Genomic DNA, 24,804 nt, shown 5'->3' with positions numbered 1-24,804 from the left:
CCTGACAGATATCAGTGTTCTAATGTAACTAGCGCTAATTTTGGAAAAAAATGGTTTGGAAATAGCAAAGTGCTACTTGTATTTATGGCCCTATAACTTGCAAAAAAAGCAAAGAACATGTAAACATTGGGTATTTCTAAACTCAGGACAAAATTTAGAAACTATTTAGCATGGGTGTTTTTTGGTGGTTTTAGATATGTAACAGATTTTGGGGGTCAAAGTTAGAAAAAGTGTGTTTTTTTCAAATATGATGAAAATAATGGTATCTTTAGAAAGTCCATTTAATGGCGAGAAAAACGGTATATAATATGTGTGGGTACAGTAAATGAGTAAGAAGAAAATTACAGCTAAACACAAACACCGCAAAAATGTAAAAATAGCCTTGGTCCCAAACGGACAGAAAATGGAAAAGTGCTCTGGTCACTAAGGGGTTAAAGGAACAGTAAACCCAATTTTTTTTCTTTCATGATTCAGATAGAGCATGCACTTTTGAGCAACTTTCTAATTTACTACTATTTATCAATTTTTCTTCGTTCTCTTGCTATCTTTATTTGAAAAAGACATCTAAGCTATGGAGCCAGCCAATTGTTGGTTCAGAACCCTGGGCAGCACTTGTTTATTGGTGCTGTCCAATCAGCAAGGACAACCCAAGTTGTGAACCAAAAAAGGGCCGGCTTCTAAACTTACTTTCTTGCTTTTCAAATAAAGATAGCAAGAGAATGAAGACAAATTGATAATAGGAGTAAATTAGAAAGTTGCTTAAAATTGCATGATCCATCTGAATCATGAAAGAAACAATTTGGGTTCAGTGTCCCTTTAAGCTAAGATTAGCTAATATTAACCTTTTAAAGCCGTTATGCCGTTCTATTCCGTCATAATTAGACTGGGCTTTAAAGCCGTTATGATGGAATAGAACGTCATAGCTAACGGCTGTCCTGAAGCCTTCTGCGCTGTCAGGACTTGATCGTGGTTTTGGGGGCGTTCCTAGGGTTGTAGGGACGCCCCCCAGACGAGATCCAATAATTGAAATCTTGCGATCGTCTGCACGATTGCGTGGTTTCAATTTGTCTACATCGGAACAGTTGTTCCGATGTAGGCACTTTAGCCCTGACACAAAAGGGTTAAAAAAAAAAATGTTTGTTGCACAAATTATTATCAATTAAATATATGTTGAATTACGCAATTCATTTGTGCTTTGGATAACTAAAAGTGATGATAAAGTTACGCTAATCGCTATTAACTATAACATAAACTGAGTAAATTCAACATAACTTTCATTCATCGTTTTTATATATAAATATAGTTATTACCTTTTTTTAAAAGCAAAATTCTTATCGTCATTTATTCAACCCGTTTTTTTTTTGTGTTTTTTTAACTTTTTGATCTAGTGTTTTAATCCTCCAGTTGAAAATTAGGCTGTTAGGCGACTGTCACTCCGTCACCTGCCCACTAAATAAACGGCACATATGCAATTTAATTTATCATGCTATTGAACACCGTGAGCGCTCCTGTGTGACGCATATGCGGTGTTCACAATTGGAAATCCCTTACAGCGTCATCGGCAACGGTTAAACGATGCGGACAAGCACATCAGTGATCATATCAAAGATCTAGTGAAAATACGTCCGTGTTTCATTCACAGAAGTAAACTCTGAATCTTGTGATTCATTGTTTAAATTGTGACGTTACGATCTTTCTCACACATGCACAAATCGGATCTCCAGGGAGTGAGCATAGAGTGGCGACAAAGGGAGCGGGTGGGACCGCTCTCTAGTATGAGTTATCGGAGCAGGAAGTCACAGATGCTATACTTTACCATCACTTTAAATTACATTTATAAATAACATAAGTGTTACAGAGCTTCCATTCGGCTTCCTCAGAATAATAAAATATTCTGTGGATAACACTGAAAACGTAAGCGCCAACAATATAACAATAAACAGACAGACTGGAAACATATCACAGTAATTTATTAGTTGTATAGGCTAAAAAATATATTTTGTGATCAGTCTGGGTCTGGGGTAAATTTGATAAAAGTTTGTAAACCTCTTAGGTAGAATCTCATTGGGAAGAGGGACATCTTATAATTATTAAACCATTTTTTTTTTATTTTTTTTTTCCCTGAAACTAAAATTTGTTCAAATTTGTATCAAACACTAGGTTTCCCACGTTAAAGGCCAGAAATGGAGGGAAAAGGAGGTGATAACATATAATGTAGTGACGGAACCAGGGCAAAAGAAAGGTGAGATCAGAATCATTATCCTGTGCCAGATGGGGAGCGTGGGCATTTTTCCTCCTGTCAGTTGGTGAGCGTGCAGGTTGGTGAGCGTGGGCATTTATCCTTTGCCAGTTGGTGAGTGGTTATCCTGTTAGTTGGTGAGCGTATGCCCATTTATCCTGTGCCATTTGGTGAGCGTGCGCATTTATCCTGTGTTAGTTGGTGAGCGTCTGACCATTTATCCTGTGCCGGTTGGTGAGCGTGCGCATTTATCCTGTGTTAGTTGGTGAGCATCTGCCCATTTATCCTGTGCCAGTTGGTGAGCGTATGCCCATTTATCCTGTGCCAGTTGGTGAGCGTGCGCATTTATCCTGTGTTAGTTGGTGAGCGTCTGCCCATTTATCCTGTGCCAGTTGGTGATCGTGGGAATTTATCCTGTGTTAGTTGGTGATCGTGGGAATTTAACCTGTGCCAGTTGGGGAGCGTGGGAATTTATCCTGTGCCAGTTGGTGAGCGTGCGCATTTATCCTGTGTTAGTTGGTGAACGTCTGCCCATTTATCCTGTGCCAATTGGTGAACGTGGGCATTTATCCTGTGCCAGTTGGTGAGCGTGGGCATTTATCCTGTGCCATTTATCCTGTTCCTGTTGGTGAGCGTGGGCATTTATCCTGTGCCAGTTGGTGAGCGTGCGCATTTATCCTGTGCCAGTTGGCGAGCGTATGACCATTTATCCTGTGCCAGTTGGTGAGCGTGCGCATTTTTCCTGTGTTAGTTGGTGAGCGTCTGCTCATTTATCCTGTGCCAGTTGGTGAGCGTGGGCATTTATCCTGTGCCAGTTGGTGAGCGTGGGCATTTATCCTGTGCCAGTTGGTGAGCGTTTGCCCATTTATCCTGTGTCAGTTGGTGAGCGTGGGCATTTATCCTGTGCCAGTTGGTGAGCGTGTGCTCATTCTTTTCCCTACGCTCTCACAATTACATATACGGTACTATAGACGCTGTACACTGTATTAATCATTTGTTCACTCTCTCTTTACTTTACAGATACCTCTGTGCCATTACCACATGCTTATAGCCCTCGCTATGTTGAGGCAGCGTGGTACCCGTGGTGGGTTAAACAAGGTTTCTTTAAACCAGAGTATCGGGTAAGGAGTGTAGGATACGCGTGCAGAGCTGACGGCAGCGCAGGGGTTTGTCTAAACCTGTGGTTAGTGAATGATAGTGTTGTGTGTTCACAGAAATCAGTTTAGTACAGAACAGTAAAATATGGGATCTGTAATCAGTACAGGAATCTGTGTGAGACAAAAAGTGTACAAGGCCATTGTGAAGAGAAAGGTGACTGTCATTTACGTTGAAGTCTTTGAAATATTTAAAAGGCCATGAAACTCCAATTTTTTTCTTATATGGTTCAGATATAGAATGTCATTTGGAACAACTTTCTAAATGATTTCCATGATCTAATTTGCATAGTTCTGTTGGTATCCTTAGTTGAAAAGCATATGTAGGTAGGTAGGCTCAGAGGCAGCAATGCATTACTGGCATCTAGCTGCTGTTTGGTTGCTGCACAAATATGCCTTTTGTCATTGGCTCACCCATATGTACAGCTAGCTACTGGTAGTACATTGCTGCTCCTTCAACAAACGATACCAAGAGACTAAAGCAAATTTGATCACTTAAGTAAATTTGAAAATTGTTTAAAATTGACAGACAGACTTTAATGTCTCTTTAATAACAGGAGTGGCTATAATTGTCCAGTATTAAAGTAAGCATTTGCTTTTCATTTAAATATTATCACTAATGAATCATTACTGTTGGGACCTTTATACTAATATGGTATCATTATTATACCTTTATGGTCTCAATATCCTCTTGATGTATTGTTTTCTAATACATTTTCCTTGTTTATGGAAGTTTAGCATTGAGTTTATACCTTTTTTATTCTGACACATCAACCGTTAGTAAAATACATTTTAGAATGTGTCCTTGTATATTGTAGCCATTGGTCTGTGTATTCGTCCCTAGACTAGAATTACAATGGTATTTACCTAAGTGTGTTCCTTATCTGGTTTCTGTATGTTTTTTTATTAATACTCAGAGGTAGCTGCGCCATAGAGTTTCTCGAAGCAAACAGTCCTCCAATTACACAGCTGTTTTACCTCTGAATATCTCTAGTCATTGTTCTATTTGAAAGCTCTGTACACAAGATTTGTAAACTACACACTGGCCTGTGTTTTGGACAGAAGGTCTTTTTGAGACCATGCACAAAGTATTCGTGATATTCATTCGGAGAAATATAGAATTTGCATTTCCCATATTTGTGTCTGTAAAATAGCTGACATTTTGTTTGTAGAAAAGGAGACCTGATGAGTTTAGGATGCTATGTGAGTAGAGATAGTCATGAGCTGTGTATGTTGCTGTATGTAAGGTGAGCTGGGGTAAAAGCATGACGCAACACTTAGTGTGAGCTCGCGTTAGGGAATGACACTTTATACAACATTAGCTGGGGTTAGAGCAAGGTGCAGAATGAGCTGAGGTTAGTGTAGGATCCTGTGTGCAGAATGAGCTGAGGTTAGTGTAGGATCCTGTGTGCAGAATGAGCTGAGGTTAGTGTAGGATCCTGTGTACAGAATGAGCTGAGGTTAGTGTAAGATCCTGTGTGCAGAATGAGCTGAGGTTAGTGTAGGATCCTGTGTGCAGAATGAGCTGAGGTTAGTGTAGGATGCTGTGTGCAGAATGAGCTGAGGTTAGTGTAGGATCCTGTGTGCAGAATGAGCTGAGGTTAGTGTAGGATCCTGTGTGCAGAATGAGCTGAGGTTAGTGTAGGATCCTGTGTGCAGAATGAGATAGGGGTTATTGTTGGATCATGTGTGCAGAATGAGCTGAGGTTAGTGTAGGATCATGTGTACAGAATGAGCTGAGGTTAGTGTAGGATCCTGTGTGCAGAATGAGCTGAGGTTAGTGTAGGATCCTGTGTGCAGAATGAGCTGAGGTTAGTGTAGGATCCTGTGTGCAGAATGAGCTGAGGTTAGTGTAGGATCCTGTGTGCACAATCAGCTGAGGTTAGTGTAGGATCCTGTGTGCAGAATGAGCTGCGGTTAGTGTAGGATCCTGTGTGCAGAATGAGCTGAGGTTAGTGTAGGATCCTGTGTGCGGAATGAGCTGAGGTTAGTGTAGGATCCTGTGTGCAGAATGAGCTGAGGTTAGTGTAGGATCCTGTGTGCGGAATGTGCTGAGGTTAGTGTAGGATCCTGTGTGCAGAATGAGCTCAGGTTAGTGTTGGATCCTGTGTGCAGAATGAGCTGAGGTTAGTGTAGGATCCTGTGTGCAGAATGAGCTGAGGTTAGTGTAGGATCCTGTGTGCAGAATGAGCTGAGGTTAGTGTAGGATCCTGTGTGCAGAATGAGATAGGGGTTAGTGTTGGATCATGTGTGCAGAATGAGCTGAGGTTAGTGTAGGATCATGTGTACAGAATGAGCTGAGGTTAGTGTAGGATCCTGTGTGCAGAATGAGCTAAGGTTAGTGTAGGATCCTGTGTGCAGAATGAGCTGAGGTTAGTGTAGGATCCTGTGTGCAGAATGAGCTGAGGTTAGTGTAGGATCCTGTGTGCAGAATGAGCTGAGGTTAGTGTAGGATCCTGTGTGCAGAATGAGCTGAGGTTAGTGTAGGATCCTGTGTGCAGAATGAGCTGAGGTTAGTGTAGGATCCTATGTGCAGAATGAGCTGAGGTTAGTGTAGGATCCTGTGTGCAGAATGAGCTGAGGTTAGCGTAGGATCCTGTGTGCAGAATGAGCTGAGGTTAGTGTAGGATTCTGTGAGCAGAATGAGCTGAGGTTAGTGTAAGATCATGTGTACAGAATGAGCTGAGGTTAGTGTAGGATCCTGTGTGCAGAATGAGCTGAGGTAAGCGTAGGATCCTGTGTGCAGAATGAGCTGAGGTTAGTGTAGGATCCTGTGTGCAGAATGAGATAGGGGTTAGTGTAGGATCCTGTGTGCAGAATGAGCTGAGGTTAGCGTAGGATCCTGTGTGCAGAATGAGCTGAGGTTAGTGTAGGATCCTTCCTGAGTGCAGAATGAGCTGAGGTTAGTGTAGGATCCTGTGTGCAGAATGAGATAGGGGTTAGTGTAGGATCCTGTGTGCAGAATGAGATAGGGGTTAGCGTAGGATCCTGTGTGCAGAATGAGCTGAGGGTAGTGTAGGATCCTGTGTGCAGAATGAGCTGAGGTTAGTGTAGGATCCTGTGTGCAGAATGAGCTGAGGTTAGTGTAGGATCCTGTGTGCAGAATGAGCTGAGGTTAGTGTAGGATCCTGTGTGCAGAATGAGATAGGGGTTAGTGTAGGATCCTGTGTGCAGAATGAGCTGAGGTTAGTGTAGGATCCTGTGTGCAGAATGAGCTGAGGGTAGTGTAGGATCCTGTGTGCAGAATGAGCTGAGGTTAGTGTAGGATCCTGTGTGCAGAATGAGATAGGGGTTAGTGTTGGATCCTGTGTGCAGAATGAGCTGAGGTTAGTGTAGGATCCGGTGTGCAGAATGAGCTCAGGTTAGTGTAGGATCCTGTGTGCAGAATGAGCTGAGGTTAGCGTAGGATCCTGTGTGCAGAATGAGCTGAGGTAAGTGTAGGATCCTTCCTGTGTGCAGAATGAGCTGAGGTTAGTGTAGGATCCTGTGTGCAGAATGAGATAGGGGTTAGTGTAGGATCCTGTGTGCAGAATGAGATAGGGGTTAGCGTAGGATCCTGTGTGCAGAATGAGCTGAGGGTAGTGTAGGATCCTGTGTGCAGAATGAGCTGAGGTTAGTGTAGGATCCTGTGTGCAGAATGAGCTGAGGTTAGTGTAGGATCCTGTGTGCAGAATGAGCTGAGGTTAGTGTAGGATCCTGTGTGCAGAATGAGATAGGGGTTAGTGTAGGATCCTGTGTGCAGAATGAGCTGAGGTTAGTGTAGGATCCTGTGTGCAGAATGAGCTGAGGGTAGTGTAGGATCCTGTGTGCAGAATGAGCTGAGGGTAGTGTAGGATCCTGTGTGCAGAATGAGCTGAGGGTAGTGTAAGATCCTGTGTGCAGAATGAGCGGGGGTTAGTGTAGGATCCTGTGTGCAGAATAAGCTGAGGTTAGTGTAAGATCCTGTGTGCAGAATGAGCTGAGGTTAGTGTAGGATCCTGTGTGCAGAATGTGCTCAGGTTAGTGTAGGATCCTGTGTGCAGAATGAGCTGAGGTTAGTGTAGGATCCTGTGTGCACAATGAGCTCAGGTTAGTGTAGGATCCTGTGTGTAGAATGAGCTGAGGTTAGTGTAGGATCCTGTGTGCAGAATGAGCTGAGGTTAGTGTAGGATCCTGTGTGCAGAATGAGCTGAGGTTAGTGTAGGATCCTGTGTGCAGAATGAGCTGAGGTTAGTGTAGGATCCTGTGTGCAGCAGGAGCTGAGGTTAGTGTAGGATCCTGTGTACAGAATGAGCTGAGGTTAGTGTAGGATCCTGTGTGCAGAATGAGCTGAGGTTAGTGTAAGATCCTGTGTGCAGAATGAGCTGAGGTTAGTGTAGGATCCTGTGTGCAGAATGAGATAGGGGTTAGCGTAGGATCCTGTGTGCAGAATGTGCTGAGGTTAGTGTAGGATCCTGTGTGCAGAATGAGCTGAGGTTAGTGTAGGATCCTGTGTGCATAATGAGCTGAGGTTAGTGTAGGATCCTGTGTGTAAAATGAGCTGAGGTTAGTGTAGGATCCTGTGTGCAGAATGAGCTGAGGTTAGTGTAGTATCCTGTGTGCAGAATGAGCTGAGGTTAGTGTAGGATCCTGTGTGCAGAATGAGCTGAGGTTAGTGTAGGATCCTGTGTGCAGAATGAGCTGAGGTTAGTGTAAGATCCTGTGTGCAGAATGAGCTGAGGTTAGTGTAGGATCCTGTGTGCAGAATGAGATAGGGGTTAGTGTAGGATCCTGTGTGCAGAATGAGATAGGGGTTAGCGTAGGATCCTGTGTGCAGAATGAGCTGAGGGTAGTGTAGGATCCTGTGTGCAGAATGAGCTGAGGTTAGTGTAGGATCCTGTGTGCAGAATGAGCTGAGGTTAGTGTAGGATCCTGTGTGCAGAATGAGCTGAGGTTAGTGTAGGATCCTGTGTGCAGAATGAGATAGGGGTTAGTGTAGGATCCTGTGTGCAGAATGAGCTGAGGTTAGTGTAGGATCCTGTGTGCAGAATGAGCTGAGGGTAGTGTAGGATCCTGTGTGCAGAATGAGCTGAGGGTAGTGTAGGATCCTGTGTGCAGAATGAGCTGAGGGTAGTGTAAGATCCTGTGTGCAGAATGAGCGGGGGTTAGTGTAGGATCCTGTGTGCAGAATAAGCTGAGGTTAGTGTAAGATCCTGTGTGCAGAATGAGCTGAGGTTAGTGTAGGATCCTGTGTGCAGAATGTGCTCAGGTTAGTGTAGGATCCTGTGTGCAGAATGAGCTGAGGTTAGTGTAGGATCCTGTGTGCACAATGAGCTCAGGTTAGTGTAGGATCCTGTGTGTAGAATGAGCTGAGGTTAGTGTAGGATCCTGTGTGCAGAATGAGCTGAGGTTAGTGTAGGATCCTGTGTGCAGAATGAGCTGAGGTTAGTGTAGGATCCTGTGTGCAGAATGAGCTGAGGTTAGTGTAGGATCCTGTGTGCAGCAGGAGCTGAGGTTAGTGTAGGATCCTGTGTACAGAATGAGCTGAGGTTAGTGTAGGATCCTGTGTGCAGAATGAGCTGAGGTTAGTGTAAGATCCTGTGTGCAGAATGAGCTGAGGTTAGTGTAGGATCCTGTGTGCAGAATGAGATAGGGGTTAGCGTAGGATCCTGTGTGCAGAATGTGCTGAGGTTAGTGTAGGATCCTGTGTGCAGAATGAGCTGAGGTTAGTGTAGGATCCTGTGTGCATAATGAGCTGAGGTTAGTGTAGGATCCTGTGTGTAAAATGAGCTGAGGTTAGTGTAGGATCCTGTGTGCAGAATGAGCTGAGGTTAGTGTAGTATCCTGTGTGCAGAATGAGCTGAGGTTAGTGTAGGATCCTGTGTGCAGAATGAGCTGAGGTTAGTGTAGGATCCTGTGTGCAGAATGAGCTGAGGTTAGTGTAAGATCCTGTGTGCAGAATGAGCTGAGGTTAGTGTAGGATCCTGTGTGCAGAATTAGCTGAGGTTAGTGTAGGATCCTGTGTGCAGAATGAGCTGAGGTTAGTGTAGGATCCTGTGTGCAGAATGAGCTGAGGTTAGTGTAGGATCCTGTGTGCAGAATGAGCTGAGGTTAGTGTAGGATCCTGTGTGCAGAATGAGCTGAGGTTAGTGTAAGATCCTGTGTGCAGAATGTGCTGCGGTTAGTGTAGGATCCTATGTGCAGAATGAGCTGAGGTTAGTGTAAGATCCTGTGTGCAGAATGAGCTGAGGTTAGTGTAAGATGCTGTGTGCAGAATGAGCTGAGGTTAGTGTAAGATCCTGTGTGCAGAATGAGCTGAGGTTAGTGTAGGATCCTGTGTGCAGAATGAGCTGAGGTTAGTGTAGGATGCTGTGTGCAGAATGAGCTGAGGTTAGTGTAGGATCCTGTGTGCAGAATGAGCTGAGGTTAGTGTAGGATCCTGTAGGATCCTGTATGCAGAATGAGCTGAGGTTAGTGTAGGATGCTGTGTGCAGAATGAGCTGAGGTTAGTGTAGGATCCTGTGTGCAGAATGAGCTGAGGTTAGTGTAGGATGCTGTGTGCAGAATGTGCTGAGGTTAGTGTAAGATCCTGTGTGCAGAATGAGCTGAGGTTAGTGTAGGATGCTGTGTGCAGAATGAGCTGAGGTTAGTGTAAGATCCTGTGTGCAGAATGAGCTGAGGTTAGTGTAGGATCCTGTGTGCAGAATGAGCTGAGGTTAGTGTAAGATCCTGTGTGCAGAATGAGCTGAGGTTAGTGTAGGATCCTGTGTGCAGAATGAGCTGAGGTTAGTGTAGGATCCTGTGTGCAGAATGAGCTGAGGTTAGTGTAGGATCCTGTGTGCAGAATGAGTTGAGGTTAGTGTAGGATCCTGTGTGCAGAATGAGCTGAGGTTAGTGTAAGATCCTGTGTGCAGAATGAGCTGAGGTTAGTGTAAGATCCTGTGTGCAGAATGAGCTGAGGTTAGTGTAGGATCCTGTGTGCAGAATGAGCTGAGGTTAGTGTAGGATGCTGTGTGCAGAATGAGCTGAAGTTAGTGTAGGATGCTGTGTGCAGAATGAGCTGAGGTTAGTGTAGGATCCTGTGTGCAGAATGAGCTGAGGTTAGTGTAGGATCCTGTGTGTAGAATGAGCTGAGGTTAGTGTAGGATGCTGTGTGCAGAATGAGCTGAGGTTAGTGTAGGATCCTGTGTGCAGAATGAGCTCAGGTTAGTGTAGGATCCTGTGTGCAGAATGAGCTGAGGTTAGTGTACGATCCTGTGTACAGAATGAGCTGAGGTTAGTGTACGATCCTGTGTGCAGAATGTGCTCAGGTTAGTGTAGGATCCTGTGTGCAGAATGAGCTGAGGTTAGTGTAGGATGCTGTGTGCAGAATGAGCTGAGGTTAGTGTAGGATCCTGTGTGCAGAATGAGCTGAGGTTAGTGTAGGATCCTGTGTGCAGAACGTGCTGAGGTTAGTGTAGGATCCTATGTGCAGAATGAGCTGAGGTTAGTGTAGGATCCTGTGTGCAGAATGAGCTGAGGTTAGTGTAGGATCCTGTGTGCAGAATGAGCTGAGGTTAGTGTAGGATCCTGTGTGCAGAATGAGCTGAGGTTAGTGTTGGATCCTGTGTGCAGAATGAGCTGAGGTTAGTGTAGGATCCTGTGTGCAGAATGAGCTGAGGTTAGTGTAGGATGCTGTGTGCAGAATGAGCTGAGGTTAGTGTAGTATCCTGTGTGCAGAATGAGCTGAGGTTAGTGTAGGATCCTGTGTGCAGAATGAGCTGAGGTTAGTGTAGGATGCTGTGTGCAGAATGAGCTGAGGTTAGTGTAGGATCCTGTGTGCAGAATGAGCTGAGGTTAGTGTAGGATGCTGTGTGCAGAATGTGCTGAGGTTAGTGTAAGATCCTGTGTGCAGAATGAGCTGAGGTTAGTGTAGGATGCTGTGTGCAGAATGAGCTGAGGTTAGTGTAGGATCCTGTGTGCAGAATGAGCTGAGGTTAGTGTAGGATCCTGTGTGCAGAATGAGCTGAGGTTAGTGTAGGATCCTGTGTGCAGAATGAGCTGAGGTTAGTGTAGGATCCTGTGTGCAGAATGAGATAGGGGTTAGTGTTGGATCCTGTGTGCAGAATGAGCTGAGGTTAGTGTAGGATCCTGTGTGCAGAATGAGCTCAGGTTAGTGTAGGATCCTGTGTGCAATATGAGATAGGGGTTAGTGTTGGATCCTGTGTGCAGAATGAGCTGAGGTTAGTGTAGGATCCTGTGTGCAGAATGAGCTCAGGTTAGTGTAGGATCCTGTGTGCAGAATGAGCTGAGGTTAGCGTAGGATCCTGTGTGCAGAATGAGCTGAGGTAAGTGTAGGATCCTTCCTGTGTGCAGAATGAGCTGAGGTTAGTGTAGGATCCTGTGTGCAGAATGAGATAGGGGTTAGTGTAGGATCCTGTGTGCAGAATGAGATAGGGGTTAGCGTAGGATCCTGTGTGCAGAATGAGCTGAGGGTAGTGTAGGATCCTGTGTGCAGAATGAGCTGAGGTTAGTGTAGGATCCTGTGTGCAGAATGAGCTGAGGTTAGTGTAGGATCCTGTGTGCAGAATGAGCTGAGGTTAGTGTAGGATCCTGTGTGCAGAATGAGCTGAGGTTAGTGTAGGATCCTGTGTGCAGAATGAGATAGGGGTTAGTGTAGGATCCTGTGTGCAGAATGAGCTGAGGTTAGTGTAGGATCCTGTGTGCAGAATGAGCTGAGGGTAGTGTAGGATCCTGTGTGCAGAATGAGCTGAGGGTAGTGTAGGATCCTGTGTGCAGAATGAGCTGAGGGTAGTGTAAGATCCTGTGTGCAGAATGAGCGGGGGGTAGTGTAGGATCCTGTGTGCAGAATAAGCTGAGGTTAGTGTAAGATCCTGTGTGCAGAATGAGCTGAGGTTAGTGTAGGATCCTGTGTGCAGAATGAGCTGAGGTTAGTGTAGGATCCTGTGTGTAGAATGAGCTGAGGTTAGTGTAGGATCCTGTGTGCAGAATGAGCTGAGGTTAGTGTAGGATCCTGTGTGCAGAATGAGCTGAGGTTAGTGTAGGATCCTGTGTGCAGCAGGAGCTGAGGTTAGTGTAGGATCCTGTGTACAGAATGAGCTGAGGTTAGTGTAGGATCCTGTGTGCAGAATGAGCTGAGGTTAGTGTAAGATCCTGTGTGCAGAATGAGCTGAGGTTAGTGTAGGATCCTGTGTGCAGAATGAGATAGGGGTTAGCGTACGATCCTGTGTGCAGAATGTGCTGAGGTTAGTGTAGGATCCTGTGTACAGAATGAGCTGAGGTTAGTGTAGGATGCTGTGTGCAGAATGAGCTCAGGTTAGTGTAGGATGCTGTGTGCAGAATGAGCTCAGGTTAGTGTAGGATCCTGTGTGCAGAATGAGCTGAGGTTAGTGTAGGATCCTGTGTGCAGAATGAGCTCAGGTTAGTGTAGGATCCTGTGTGCAGAATGAGCTGAGGTTAGTGTAGGATCCTGTGTGCAGAATGAGCTCAGGTTAGTGTAGGATCCTGTGTGCAGAATGAGCTGAGGTTAGTGTAGGATCCTGTGTGCAGAATGAGCTGAGGTTAGTGTAGGATCCTATGTGCAGAATGAGCTGAGGTTAGTGTAGGATCCTGTGTGCAGAATGAGCTGAGGTTAGTGTAGGATCCTGTGTGCAGAATGAGATAGGGGTTAGTGTTGGATCCTGTGTGCAGAATGAGCTGAGGTTAGTGTAGGATCCTGTGTGCAGAATGAGCTCAGGTTAGTGTAGGATCCTGTGTGCAGAATGAGCTGAGGTTAGTGTAGGATCCTGTGTGCAGAATGAGCTGAGGTTAGTGTAGGATCCTGTGTGCAGAATGAGATAGGGGTTAGTGTTGGATCATGTGTGCAGAATGAGCTGAGGTTAGTGTAGGATCCTGTGTACAGAATGAGCTGAGGTTAGTGTAGGATCCTGTGTGCAGAATGAGCTGAGGTTAGTGTAGGATCCTATGTGCAGAATGAGCTTAGGTTAGTGTAGGATCCTGTGTGCAGAATTAGCTGAGGTTAGCGTAGGATCCTGTGTGCAGAATGAGCTGAGGTTAGCGTAGGATCCTGTGTGCAGAATGAGCTGAGGTTAGTGTAGGATTCTGTGAGCAGAATGAGCTGAGGTTAGTGTAAGATCATGTGTACAGAATGAGCTGAGGTTAGTGTAGGATCCTGTGTGCAGAATGAGCTGAGGTTAGCGTAGGATCCTGTGTGCAGAATGAGCTGAGGTTAGTGTAGGATTCTGTGAGCAGAATGAGCTGAGGTTAGTGTAGGATCCTGTGTGCAGAATGAGATAGGGGTTAGTGTAGGATCCTGTGTGCAGAATGAGCTGAGGTTAGCGTAGGATCCTGTGTGCAGAATGAGCTGAGGTTAGTGTAGGATCCTTCCTGTGTGCAGAATGAGCTGAGGTTAGTGTAGGATCCTGTGTGCAGAATGAGATAGGGGTTAGTGTAGGATCCTGTGTGCAGAATGAGATAGGGGTTAGCGTAGGATCCTGTGTGCAGAATGAGCTGAGGGTAGTGTAGGATCCTGTATGCAGAATGAGCTGAGGTTAGTGTAGGATCCTGTGTGCAGAATGAGCTGAGGTTAGTGTAGGATCCTGTGTGCAGAATGAGCTGAGGTTAGTGTAGGATCCTGTGTGCAGAATGAGATAGGGGTTAGTGTTGGATCCTGTGTGCAGAATGAGCTGAGGTTAGTGTAGGATCCTGTGTGCACAATGAGCTCAGGTTAGTGTAGGATCCTGTGTGCAGAATGAGCTGAGGTTAGTGTAGGATCCTGTGTGCAGAATGAGCTGAGGTTAGTGTAGGATCCTGTGTGCAGAATGAGATAGGGGTTAGTGTAGGATCCTGTGTGCAGAATGAGCTGAGGTTAGTGTAGGATCCTGTGTGCAGAATGAGCTGAGGTTAGTGTAGGATCCTGTGTGCAGCAGGAGCTGAGGTTAGTGTAGGATCCTGTGTGCAGAATGAGATAGGGGTTAGTGTAGGATCCTGTGTGCAGAATGAGCTGAGGTTAGTGTAGGATACTGTGTGCAGAATGAGCTGAGGTTAGTGTAGGATCCTGTGTGCAGAATGAGCTGAGGTTAGTGTAAGATCCTGTGTGCAGAATGAGCTGAGGTTAGTGTAGGATCCTATGTGCAGAATGTGCTGAGGTTAGTGTAGGATCCTGTGTGCAGAATGAGCTGAGGTTAGTGTAGGATCCTGTGTGCAGAATGAGCTTAGGTTAGTGTAGGATCCTGTGTGCAGAATGAGCTGAGGTTAGTGTAGGATCCTGTGTGCAGAATGAGCTGAGGTTAGTGTAGGATCCTGTGTGCAGAATGAGCTGAGGTTAGTGTAGGATCCTGTGTGCAGAATGAGCTGAGGTTAGTGTAGGATCCTGTGTGCAGAATGAGCTGAGGTTAGTGTAGGATCCTGTGTGCAGAATGAGCTGAGGTTAGTGTAGGATCCTGTGGGCAGAATGAGCTGAGGTTAGTGTAGGATCCTGTGGGCAGAATGAGCTGAGGTTAGTGTAGGATCCTGTGTGTAGAATGAGCTGAGGTTAGTGTAGGATCCTGTGTGCAGAATGAGCTGAGGTTAATGTAGGATCCTGTGTGCAGAATGAGCTGAGGTTAGTGTAGGATCCTGTGTGCAGAATGAGCTGAGGTTAGTGTAGGATCCTGTGTGCAGAATGAGCTGAGGTTAGTGTAGGATCCTGTGTGCAGAATGAGCTGAGGTTAGTGTAGGATCCTGTGTGCAGAATGAGCTGAGGTTAGTGTAGGATCCTGTGTGCAGAATGAGCTGAGGTTAGTGTAGGATCCTGTGTGCAGAATGAGCTGAGGTTAGTGTAGGATCCTGTGTGCAGAATGAGCTGAGGTTAGTGTATGATCCTGTGTGCAGAATGAGCTGAGGTTAGTGTAGTATCCTGTGTGCAGAATGAGCTGAGGTTAGTGTAGTATCCTGTGTGCAGAATGAGCTGAGGTTAGTGTAGGATCCTGTGTGCAGAATGAGCTGAGGTTAGTGTAGGATCCTGTGTGCAGAATGAGCGGAGGTTAGTGTAGGATCCTGTGTGCAGAATGAGCTGAGGTTAGCGTAGGATCCTGTGTGCAGAATGAGCTGAGGTTAGCGTAGGATCCTGTGTGCAGAATGAGCTGAGGTTAGTGTAGGATCCTGTGTGCAGAATGAGCTGAGGTTAGCGTAGGATCCTGTGTGCAGAATGAGCTGAGGTTAGCGTAGGATTCTGTGAGCAGAATGAGCTGAGGTTAGTGTAGGATCCTGTGTGCACAATTAGCTGAGGTTAGTGTAGGATGCTGTGTGCAGAATGAGCTGAGGTTAGTGTAAGATCATGTGTACAGAATGAGCTGAGGTTAGTGTAGGATCCTGTGTGCAGAATGAGCTGAGGTTAGCGTAGGATCCTGTGTGCAGAATGAGCTGAGGTTAGTGTAGGATTCTGTGAGCAGAATGAGCTGAGGTTAGTGTAGGATCCTGTGTGCAGAATGAGATAGGGGTTAGTGTAGGATCCTGTGTGCAGAATGAGCTGAGGTTAGCGTAGGATCCTGTGTGCAGAATGAGCTGAGGTTAGTGTAGGATCCTTCCTGTGTGCAGAATGAGCTGAGGTTAGTGTAGGATCCTGTGTGCAGAATGAGATAGGGGTTAGTGTAGGATCCTGTGTGCAGAATGAGATAGGGGTTAGCGTAGGATCCTGTGTGCAGAATGAGCTGAGGTTAGTGTAGGATCCTGTGTGCAGAATGAGCTGAGGTTAGTGTAGGATCCTGTGTGCAGAATGAGCTGAGGTTAGTGTAGGATCCTGTGTGCAGAATAAGCTGAGGTTAGTGTAGGATCCTGTGTATAGAATGAGCTGAGGTTAGTGTAAGATCCTGTGTGCAGAATGAGCGGAGGTTAGTGTAGGATCATGTGTGCAGAATGAGCTGAGGTTAGTGTAGGTCTGTAGGATCCTGTGTGAACAATCAGCTGAGCTTAGTGTAGGTCTGTAGGATCCTGTGTGCACAATTAGCTGAGGTTAGTGTAGGATCCTGTGTGCAGAATGTGCTGAGGTTAGTGTAAGATCCTGTGTGCAGAATTAGCTGAGGTTAGTGTAGGATCCTGTGTGCAGAATGAGCTGAGGTTAGTGTAGGATCCTGTGTGCAGAATGAGCTGAGGTTAGTGTAGGATCATGTGTGCAGAATGAGCTGTGGTTAGTGTAGGATCCTGTGTGCAGAATGAGCTGAGGTTAGTGTAGGATCCTGTGTGCAGAATGAGCTTAGGTTAGTGTAGGATCCTGTGTGCAGAATGAGCTGAGGTTAGTGTAGGATCCTGTGTGCAGAATGTGCTCAGGTTAGTGTAGGATCCTGTGTGCAGAATGAGCTGAGGTTAGTGTAGGATCCTGTGTGCAGAATGAGCTGAGGTTAGTGTAGGATCCTGTGTGCAGAATGTGCTCAGGTTAGTGTAGGATCCTGTGTGCAGAATGTGCTCAGGTTAATGTAGGATCCTGTGTGCAGAATAATCTGAGGTTAGTGTAGGATCCTGTGTGCAGAATGAGCTGAGGTTAGTGTAGGATCCTGTGTGCAGAATGAGCTGAGGTTAGTGTAGGATCCTGTGTGCAGAATGAGTTGAGGTTAGTGTAAGATCCTGTGTGCAGAATGTGCTGAGGTTAGTGTAGGATCCTGTGTGCAGAATGAGCTGAGGTTAGTGTAGGATCCTGTGTGCAGAATGAGCTGAGGTTAGTGTAGGATCCTGTGTGCAGAATGAGCTGAGGTTAGTGTAGGATCCTGTGTGCAGAATGAGCTGAGGTTAGTGTAGGATCATGTGTGCAGAATGAGCTGAGGTTAGTGTAGGATCCTGTGTGCAGAATGAGCTGAGGTTAGTGTAGGATCCTGTGTGCAGAATGAGCTGAGGTTAGTGTAGGATCCTGTGTGCAGAATGAGCTGAGGTTAGTGTAGGATCATGTGTGCAGAATGAGCTGAGGTTAGTGTAGGATCCTGTGTGCAGAATGAGCTCAGGTTAGTGTAGGATCCTGTGTGCAGAATGAGATAGGGGTTAGCGTAGGATCCTGTGTGCAGAATGTGCTGAGGTTAGTGTAGGATCCTGTGTGCAGAATGTGCTGAGGTTAGTGTAGGATCCTGTGTGCAGAATGAGCTGAGGTTAGTGTAGGATCCTGTGTGCAGAATGAGCTGAGGTTAGTGTAGGATTCTGTGAGCAGAATGAGCTGAGGTTAGTGTAGGATCCTGTGTGCAGAATGAGATAGGGGTTAGTGTAGGATCCTGTGTGCAGAATGAGCTGAGGTTAGCGTAGGATCCTGTGTGCAGAATGAGCTGAGGTTAGTGTAGGATCCTTCCTGTGTGCAGAATGAGCTGAGGTTAGTGTAGGATCCTGTGTGCAGAATGAGATAGGGGTTAGTGTAGGATCCTGTGTGCAGAATGAGATAGGGGTTAGCGTAGGATCCTGTGTGCAGAATGAGCTGAGGTTAGTGTAGGATCCTGTGTGCAGAATGAGCTGAGGTTAGTGTAGGATCCTGTGTGCAGAATGAGCTGAGGTTAGTGTAGGATCCTGTGTGCAGAATAAGCTGAGGTTAGTGTAGGATCCTGTGTATAGAATGAGCTGAGGTTAGTGTAAGATCCTGTGTGCAGAATGAGCGGAGGTTAGTGTAGGATCATGTGTGCAGAATGAGCTGAGGTTAGTGTAGGTCTGTAGGATCCTGTGTGAACAATCAGCTGAGCTTAGTGTAGGTCTGTAGGATCCTGTGTGCACAATTAGCTGAGGTTAGTGTAGGATCCTGTGTGCAGAATGTGCTGAGGTTAGTGTAAGATCCTGTGTGCAGAATGAGCTGAGGTTAGTGTAGGATCCTGTGTGCAGAATGAGCTGAGGTTAGTGTAGGATCCTGTGTGCAGAATGAGCTGAGGTTAGTGTAGGATCATGTGTGCAGAATGAGCTGTGGTTAGTGTAGGATCCTGTGTGCAGAATGAGCTGAGGTTAGTGTAGGATCCTGTGTGCAGAATGAGCTTAGGTTAGTGTAGGATCCTGTGTGCAGAATGAGCTGAGGTTAGTGTAGGATCCTGTGTGCAGAATGTGCTCAGGTTAGTGTAGGATCCTGTGTGCAGAATGAGCTGAGGTTAGTGTAGGATCCTGTGTGCAGAATGAGCTGAGGTTAGTGTAGGATCCTGTGTGCAGAATGTGCTCAGGTTAGTGTAGGATCCTGTGTGCAGAATGTGCTCAGGTTAATGTAGGATCCTGTGTGCAGAATAAGCTGAGGTTAGTGTAGGATCCTGTGTGCAGAATGAGCTGAGGTTAGTGTAGGATCCTGTGTGCAGAATGAGCTGAGGTTAATGTAGGATCCTGTGTGCAGAATGAGCTGAGGTTAGTGTAGGATCCTGTGTGCAGAATGAGCTGAGGTTAGTGTAGGATCCTGTGTGCAGAATGAGCTGAGGTTAGTGTAGGATCCTGTGTGCAGAATGAGCTGAGGTTAGTGTAGGATCCTGTGTGCAGAATGAGCTGAGGTTAGTGTAGGATCCTGTGTGCAGAATGAGATAGGGGTTAGTGTAGGATCCTGTGTGCAGAATGAGCTGAGGTTACTGTAGGATCCTGTGTGCAGAATGAGCTGAGGTTAGTGTTGGATCCTGTGTGCAGAATGTGCTCAGGTTAGTGTAGGATCCTGTGTGCAGAATGTGCTCAGGTTAGTGTAGGATCCTGTGTGCAGAATGAGCTGAGGTTAGTGTAGGATCCTGTGTGCAGAATGAGCTGAGGTTAGTGTATGATCCTGTGTGCAGAATGAGCTGAGGTTAGTGTAGGATCCTGTGTGCAGAGTGAGCTGAGGTTAGTGTAGGATCCTGTGTGCACAATGAGCTGAGGTTAGTGTAGGATCCTGTGTGCAGAATGAGCTGAGGTTAGTGTAGAATCCTGTGTGCAGAATGAGCTGAGTTTAGTGTAGGATCCTGTGTGCAGAATGTGCTGAGGTTAGTGTAGGATCCTGTGTGCAGAATTAGCTGAGGTTAGTGTAGGATCCTGTGTGTAGAATGAGCTGAGGTTAGTGTAGGATCCTGTGTGCAGAATGAGCTGAGGTTATTGTAGGATCCTGTGTGCAGAATGAGCTGAGGTTAGTGTAGGATCCTGTGTGCAGAATGAGCTGAGGTTAGTGTAGGATCCTGTGTGCAGAATGAGCTGAGGTTAGTGTAGGATCCTGTGTGCAGAATGAGCTGAGGTTAGTGTAGGATCCTGTGTGCAGAATGAGCTGAGGTTAGTGTAGGATCCTGTGTGCAGAATGAGCTGAGGTTAGTGTAGGATCCTGTGTGCAGAATGAGATAGGGGTTAGTGTAGGATCCTGTGTGCAGAATGAGCTGAGGTTACTGTAGGATCCTGTGTGCAGAATGAGCTGAGGTTAGTGTTGGATCCTGTGTGCAGAATGTGCTCAGGTTAGTGTAGGATCCTGTGTGCAGAATGTGCTCAGGTTAGTGTAGGATCCTGTGTGCAGAATGAGCTGAGGTTAGTGTAGGATCCTGTGTGCAGAATGAGCTGAGGTTAGTGTATGATCCTGTGTGCAGAATGAGCTGAGGTTAGTGTAGGATCCTGTGTGCAGAGTGAGCTGAGGTTAGTGTAGGATCCTGTGTGCAGAATGAGCTGAGGTTAGTGTAGGATCCTGTGTGCAGAATGAGCTGAGGTTAGTGTAGAATCCTGTGTGCAGAATGAGCTGAGTTTAGTGTAGGATCCTGTGTGCAGAATGTGCTGAGGTTAGTGTAGGATCCTGTGTGCAGAATTAGCTGAGGTTAGTGTAGGATCCTGTGTGTAGAATGAGCTGAGGTTAGTGTAGGATCCTGTGTGCAGAATGAGCTGAGGTTAGTGTAGGATCCTGTGTGCAGAATGAGCTGAGGTTAGTGTAGGATCCTGTGTGCAGAATGAGCTGAGGTTAGTGTAGGATCCTGTGTGCAGAATGAGCTGAGGTTAGTGTAGGATCCTGTGTGCAGAATGAGCTGAGGTTAGTGTAGGATCCTGTGTGCAGAATGAGCTGAGGTTAGTGTAGGATCCTGTGTGCAGAATGAGCTGAGGTTAGTGTAAGATCCTGTGTGCAGAATGTGCTGAGCTTAGTGTAAGATCCTGTGTGCAGAATGTGCTGAGGTTAGTGTAGGATCCTGTGTGTAGAATGAGCTGAGGTTAGTGTAGGATCCTGTGTGCAGAATGAGCTGAGGTTAGTGTAGGATCCTGTGTGCAGAATGAGCTGAGGTTAGTGTAGGATCCTGTGTGCAGAATGAGCTGAGGTTAGTGTAGGATCCTGTGTGCAGAATGAGCTGAGGTTAGTGTAGGATCCTGTGTGCAGAATGAGCTGAGGTTAGTGTAGGATCCTGTGTGCAGAATGAGATAGGGGCTAGCATAGGATTTGAGCTGAGGTTTGCTTAGGACACTGTGCAGAAAGAGCAGAGGGAAGTGACGCTGTGTAAAACTTTATTTATACTTTATTTACCTTTTGCTTTTTTGCAGAGAAATCTTGCTCTTCCTGAGAAAACCTTCTCCCTCTGCATCCCTCCCCCAAACGTCACTGGCTCACTTCATCTCGGACACGCTCTGACAGTGGCTATCGAGGACTCTCTTGTGCGCTGGTGAGCGAGCATCTTATTTTTTTTTTATTTTTTTTTTCTAATGTCTTGTTATATCTGGTACAGTTCTGTGGGACACACCCTATCTGTTTAACCCCTTAATGACCACAGCACTTTTCCATTTTCTGTCTGTTTGGGACCAAGGCTATTTTTACATTTCTGCAGTGTTTGTGTTTAGCTGTAATTTTCTTCTTACTCATTTACTGTACCCACACATATTATATACCGTTTTTCTCGCCATTAAATGGACTTTCTAAAGATACCATTATTTTCATCATATCTTATAATTTACTATAAAAAAAATGATAAAATATGAGGAAAAATGGAAAAAAACACACTTTTTCTAACTTTGACCCCCAAAATCTGTTACATATCTAAAACCACCAAAAAACACCCATGCTAAATAGTTTCTAAATTTTGTCCTGAGTTTAGAAATACCCAATGTTTACATGTTCTTTGCTTTTTTTGCAAGTTATAGGGCCATAAATACAAGTAGCACTTTGCTATTTCCAAACCATTTTTTTCCAAAATTAGCGCTAGTTACATTGGAACCCTGATATCTGTCAGGAATACCTGAATATCCCTTGACATGTATATATTTTTTTTTAGTAGACATCCCAAAGTATTGATCTAGGCCAATTTTGGTATATTTCATGCCACCATTTCACCGCCAAATGCGATCAAATACAAATTTTTTTTCACTTTTTCACACATTTTTTCACAAACTTTCGATTTCTCACTGAAATTATTTACAAACAACTTGTGCAATTATGGCATAAATGGTTGTAAATTCTTCTCTGGGATCCCCTTTGTTCAGAAATAGCAAACATATATGGCTTTGGCGTTGCTTTTTGGTAATTAGAAGGCCGCTAAATGCCACTGCGCACCACAAGTGTATTATGCCCAGCAGTTAAGGGGTTAATTAGGGAGCTTTTAGGGAGCTTGTAGGGTTAATTTTAGCTTTAGTGTAGTGTAGTAGACAACCCCAAGTATTGATCTAGGCACATTTTGGTATATTTCATGCCACCATTTCACTGCCAAATGCGATCAAATTAAAAAAAACATAACATTTTTCACAATTTTAGGTTTCTCACTGAAATCATTTACAAACAGCTTGTGCAATTATGGCACAAATCGTTGTAAATGCTTGTCTGGGATCCCCTTTGTTCAGAAATAGCAGACATATATGACTTTGGAGTTGCTTTCTGGTAATTAGAAGGCCGCTAAATCCTGCTGCGCCTCACACGTGTATTATGGCTAGCAGTGAAGGGGTTAATTAGGGAGTTTGTAGGGAGCTTGCAGGGTTAATTTTAGCTTTAGTGTAGAGATCAGCCTCCCATCTGACACATCCCACCCCCTAATCCCTCCCAAACAGCTCCCTTCCCTCCCTCACCCCACAATTGTCCCCGCCATCTTAAGTACTGGCAGAAAGTCTGCCAGTACTAAAATAAAAGGGTTTTAAAAAAAAATAAAAAAAATTGTTAGCATATTTACATATGCTACTTTGTAGGATCCTCCCCTTAGCCCCCAACCTCCCTGATCCCTCCCCAAAACCGCTCTCTAACCCTCCCCTTATTGGGGGCCATCTTGGGTACTGGCAGCTGTCTGCCAGTACCCAGTTTGCAATAAAAAGTGCTTTTTTTTTATTGTTTTTATTTTTCTGTAGTGTAGCTTCCCCCCCCCCCACACAGACAAACCCCCACCACTTTGCTGATCATTTTTTGTGTGACTTTTTTAGATTTTTTTTAACATTTTTTATTTTAGCATTTTCTGTAGTGTAGCGGTTCCCACCCGCTCCCTCCCCGTGCACGCGCCCGCCCCCACCCTCCCGTGCACGCGTGCGCGCCCCCAGCCACCCCCGCCCACGATCCCGCCCCCCTTCACATCGTCAGGGCCATTGATGGCCGCCACCCGCCTCCCGGTCCGGCTCCCACCCACCAACGCAGTAAGCCACCGATCTCCGGTGCAGAGAGGGCCACAGAGTGGCTCTCTCTGCACCGGATGGCTTACAAAGGTTATTGCAGGATGCCTCCATATCGAGGCATCACTGCAATAACCGGAAAGCAGCTGGAAGCGAGCAGGATCGCTTCCAGCTGCTTTCCACACTGAGGACGTGCAGGGTACGTTCTCAGGCGTTAACTGCCTTTTTTCTGAGGACGTACCCTGCACGTCCTCAGTCGTTAAGGGGTTAAAGAAAACTGTTGAAAGGAAAAATTACAGCATCTACCCATCAAAACCAAACGGCTGGTTATTGCAATCGTGAGCTTGCGGTAGCAATTAGCGCTCAGAATATTAACCAGAGATTTGATCCATGTTTAATTTTCTTAAAGTGCCCCAAATGCCTTCAAAATAGAGGGCATTATAGTTTTTTTATAAAAAGTAGCATTGTTTTTAAATAAAAAGCAACTGCACTATTCATTATTTTGGGGGTAAAGTTGATGGGAGTTGGGTGTTTTAAAAAAAACCTGATACTGACAAGTGCCTTTATATTGCAGTCTATGGGAACTGTGTGTTCCCAGTAAATATATGCTTATATACATATACATTTATGTGTTACTATGTGTATAAACATATATTAACAAATACATATATATGTATATAGTCATATACATATATATTTAAAACAAATGCTGCCATCGCTGCGCTTCTTACTCCTTTCGCTCCCCGAGGTTCTGATGCCGTCTGTCTGTATCAGAACGAGGCTCCCATTGGAGCCTATAGAAACGCACTCTCGTGAGTACAATGCTTCCCAGCAATGCGTTCGCATTGCTGTTAACTTGTAATACCAGCGCACATTTGCGTGCGCTGGTATTAAACAGTGGATCACAAATATGGCTTTCTTGAAAGCGATATTTAGTGCTCCATTTGTAATCTGGCGCTAAATAAATGCTAGATAGAAGATTAGTTTGAGAATAACATGTAGATGTAATTTTTAAAGTTTCGTTAGCTCTTTAAATATTAACAAAATAAGTGTAAAGTTTTAGAGTCTATAAAACAATGGGAGCTGCCATGTTGTAACTTAGGTTACCTTCTCTGTTGTGACCAATTAGATACAGTTATAAATAGGTCACTAGAGTGTGCAGCCAATGACTGTGTGGGCTATAACAATGGTCTGCACTTCAATTTCTAACAGGAACTGAAAAGCTCACAATTTCAGAATGGAATTACTGGAAAAGGGGACAAAATAAATTATGAAAGCATATTGCAGAGGTTTTTTTTATATACAAGATTTATCACTTTGTATTACCATCTTAAAGTGCTTTATATCCATTTAAAGTGGAGTTAAAGTAGGCCCGGCACCCAGTAGATCACTTGGTCCCTAAAACATTGTTCCTATGGAGGGCAGCTATTGAGAATAACTTGTTTCTCTCTTGAACAGGAAGAGGATGCTTGGCCAGAGAGTTATTTGGGTCCCCGGATCAGATCATGCAGGCATTGCCACTCAGGTATGTTTTTATCCCTCCCCTCCTTTGTTTCCGAGCTGTGGTGACCCCAGTGACTCACTGTGCATCTGTTTCCTATCTAGGCCGTGGTGGAGAAGAAGCTGTGGAAGGAAAAGGGTCTGTCTCGTCATGATGTTGGCCGGGAGCAATTTGTACAGGACGTGTGGAAGTGGAAGGAAGAGTAAGCAACGCTGACATCTTGTGGTCATTTTATTTAGTGCATTACTGACAATAATGAGGAACCTTGAAGTCTGTAATTTATTACTGGGTTTCACTGTCAGAAGATTTACCTTTTTATTTCAGAACAGCAACTGTCAGGTTAATTAGATAACCTACTATGTAGGGTACACATGGGTTAAAGTACACTACATTATAAGTAGTCCCTTTAAAGGGACAATGCACTGTAAAATTATTTTATCCTTAATGTTTTTGCAACTATTTTTTATGCCAGTTGCAAA

The 24,804-nt window shown here is 45.1% G+C and overlaps 1 protein-coding gene across 2 annotated transcripts in view; it reads left to right on the top strand.

Moving 5' to 3' along the window:
* The window catches only part of VARS2 (valyl-tRNA synthetase 2, mitochondrial), a 96,507-nt gene that overhangs the window by 8,572 nt on the left and 63,131 nt on the right, over positions 1-24,804 (top strand). The window contains exons 3-7 of one of the 2 annotated variants that reach the window (XM_053722065.1): positions 2,161-2,242; positions 3,260-3,360; positions 20,788-20,906; positions 24,283-24,349; positions 24,430-24,527. In XM_053722065.1, coding sequence (XP_053578040.1) covers positions 2,161-2,242; positions 3,260-3,360; positions 20,788-20,906; positions 24,283-24,349; positions 24,430-24,527 — 467 coding nt within the window. Of the gene's footprint in view, positions 1-2,160; positions 2,243-3,259; positions 3,361-20,787; positions 20,907-24,282; positions 24,350-24,429; positions 24,528-24,804 lie in introns of those variants that run through there. The other variant, XM_053722066.1, reaches the window with a different exon arrangement.

The sequence above is a fragment of the Bombina bombina genome, chromosome 7, assembly GCF_027579735.1.
Source record: "Bombina bombina isolate aBomBom1 chromosome 7, aBomBom1.pri, whole genome shotgun sequence".
In the NCBI taxonomy this organism is placed as follows: domain Eukaryota; kingdom Metazoa; phylum Chordata; class Amphibia; order Anura; family Bombinatoridae; genus Bombina; species Bombina bombina.
This window is presented reverse-complemented; position numbering and strand designations above follow the sequence as displayed.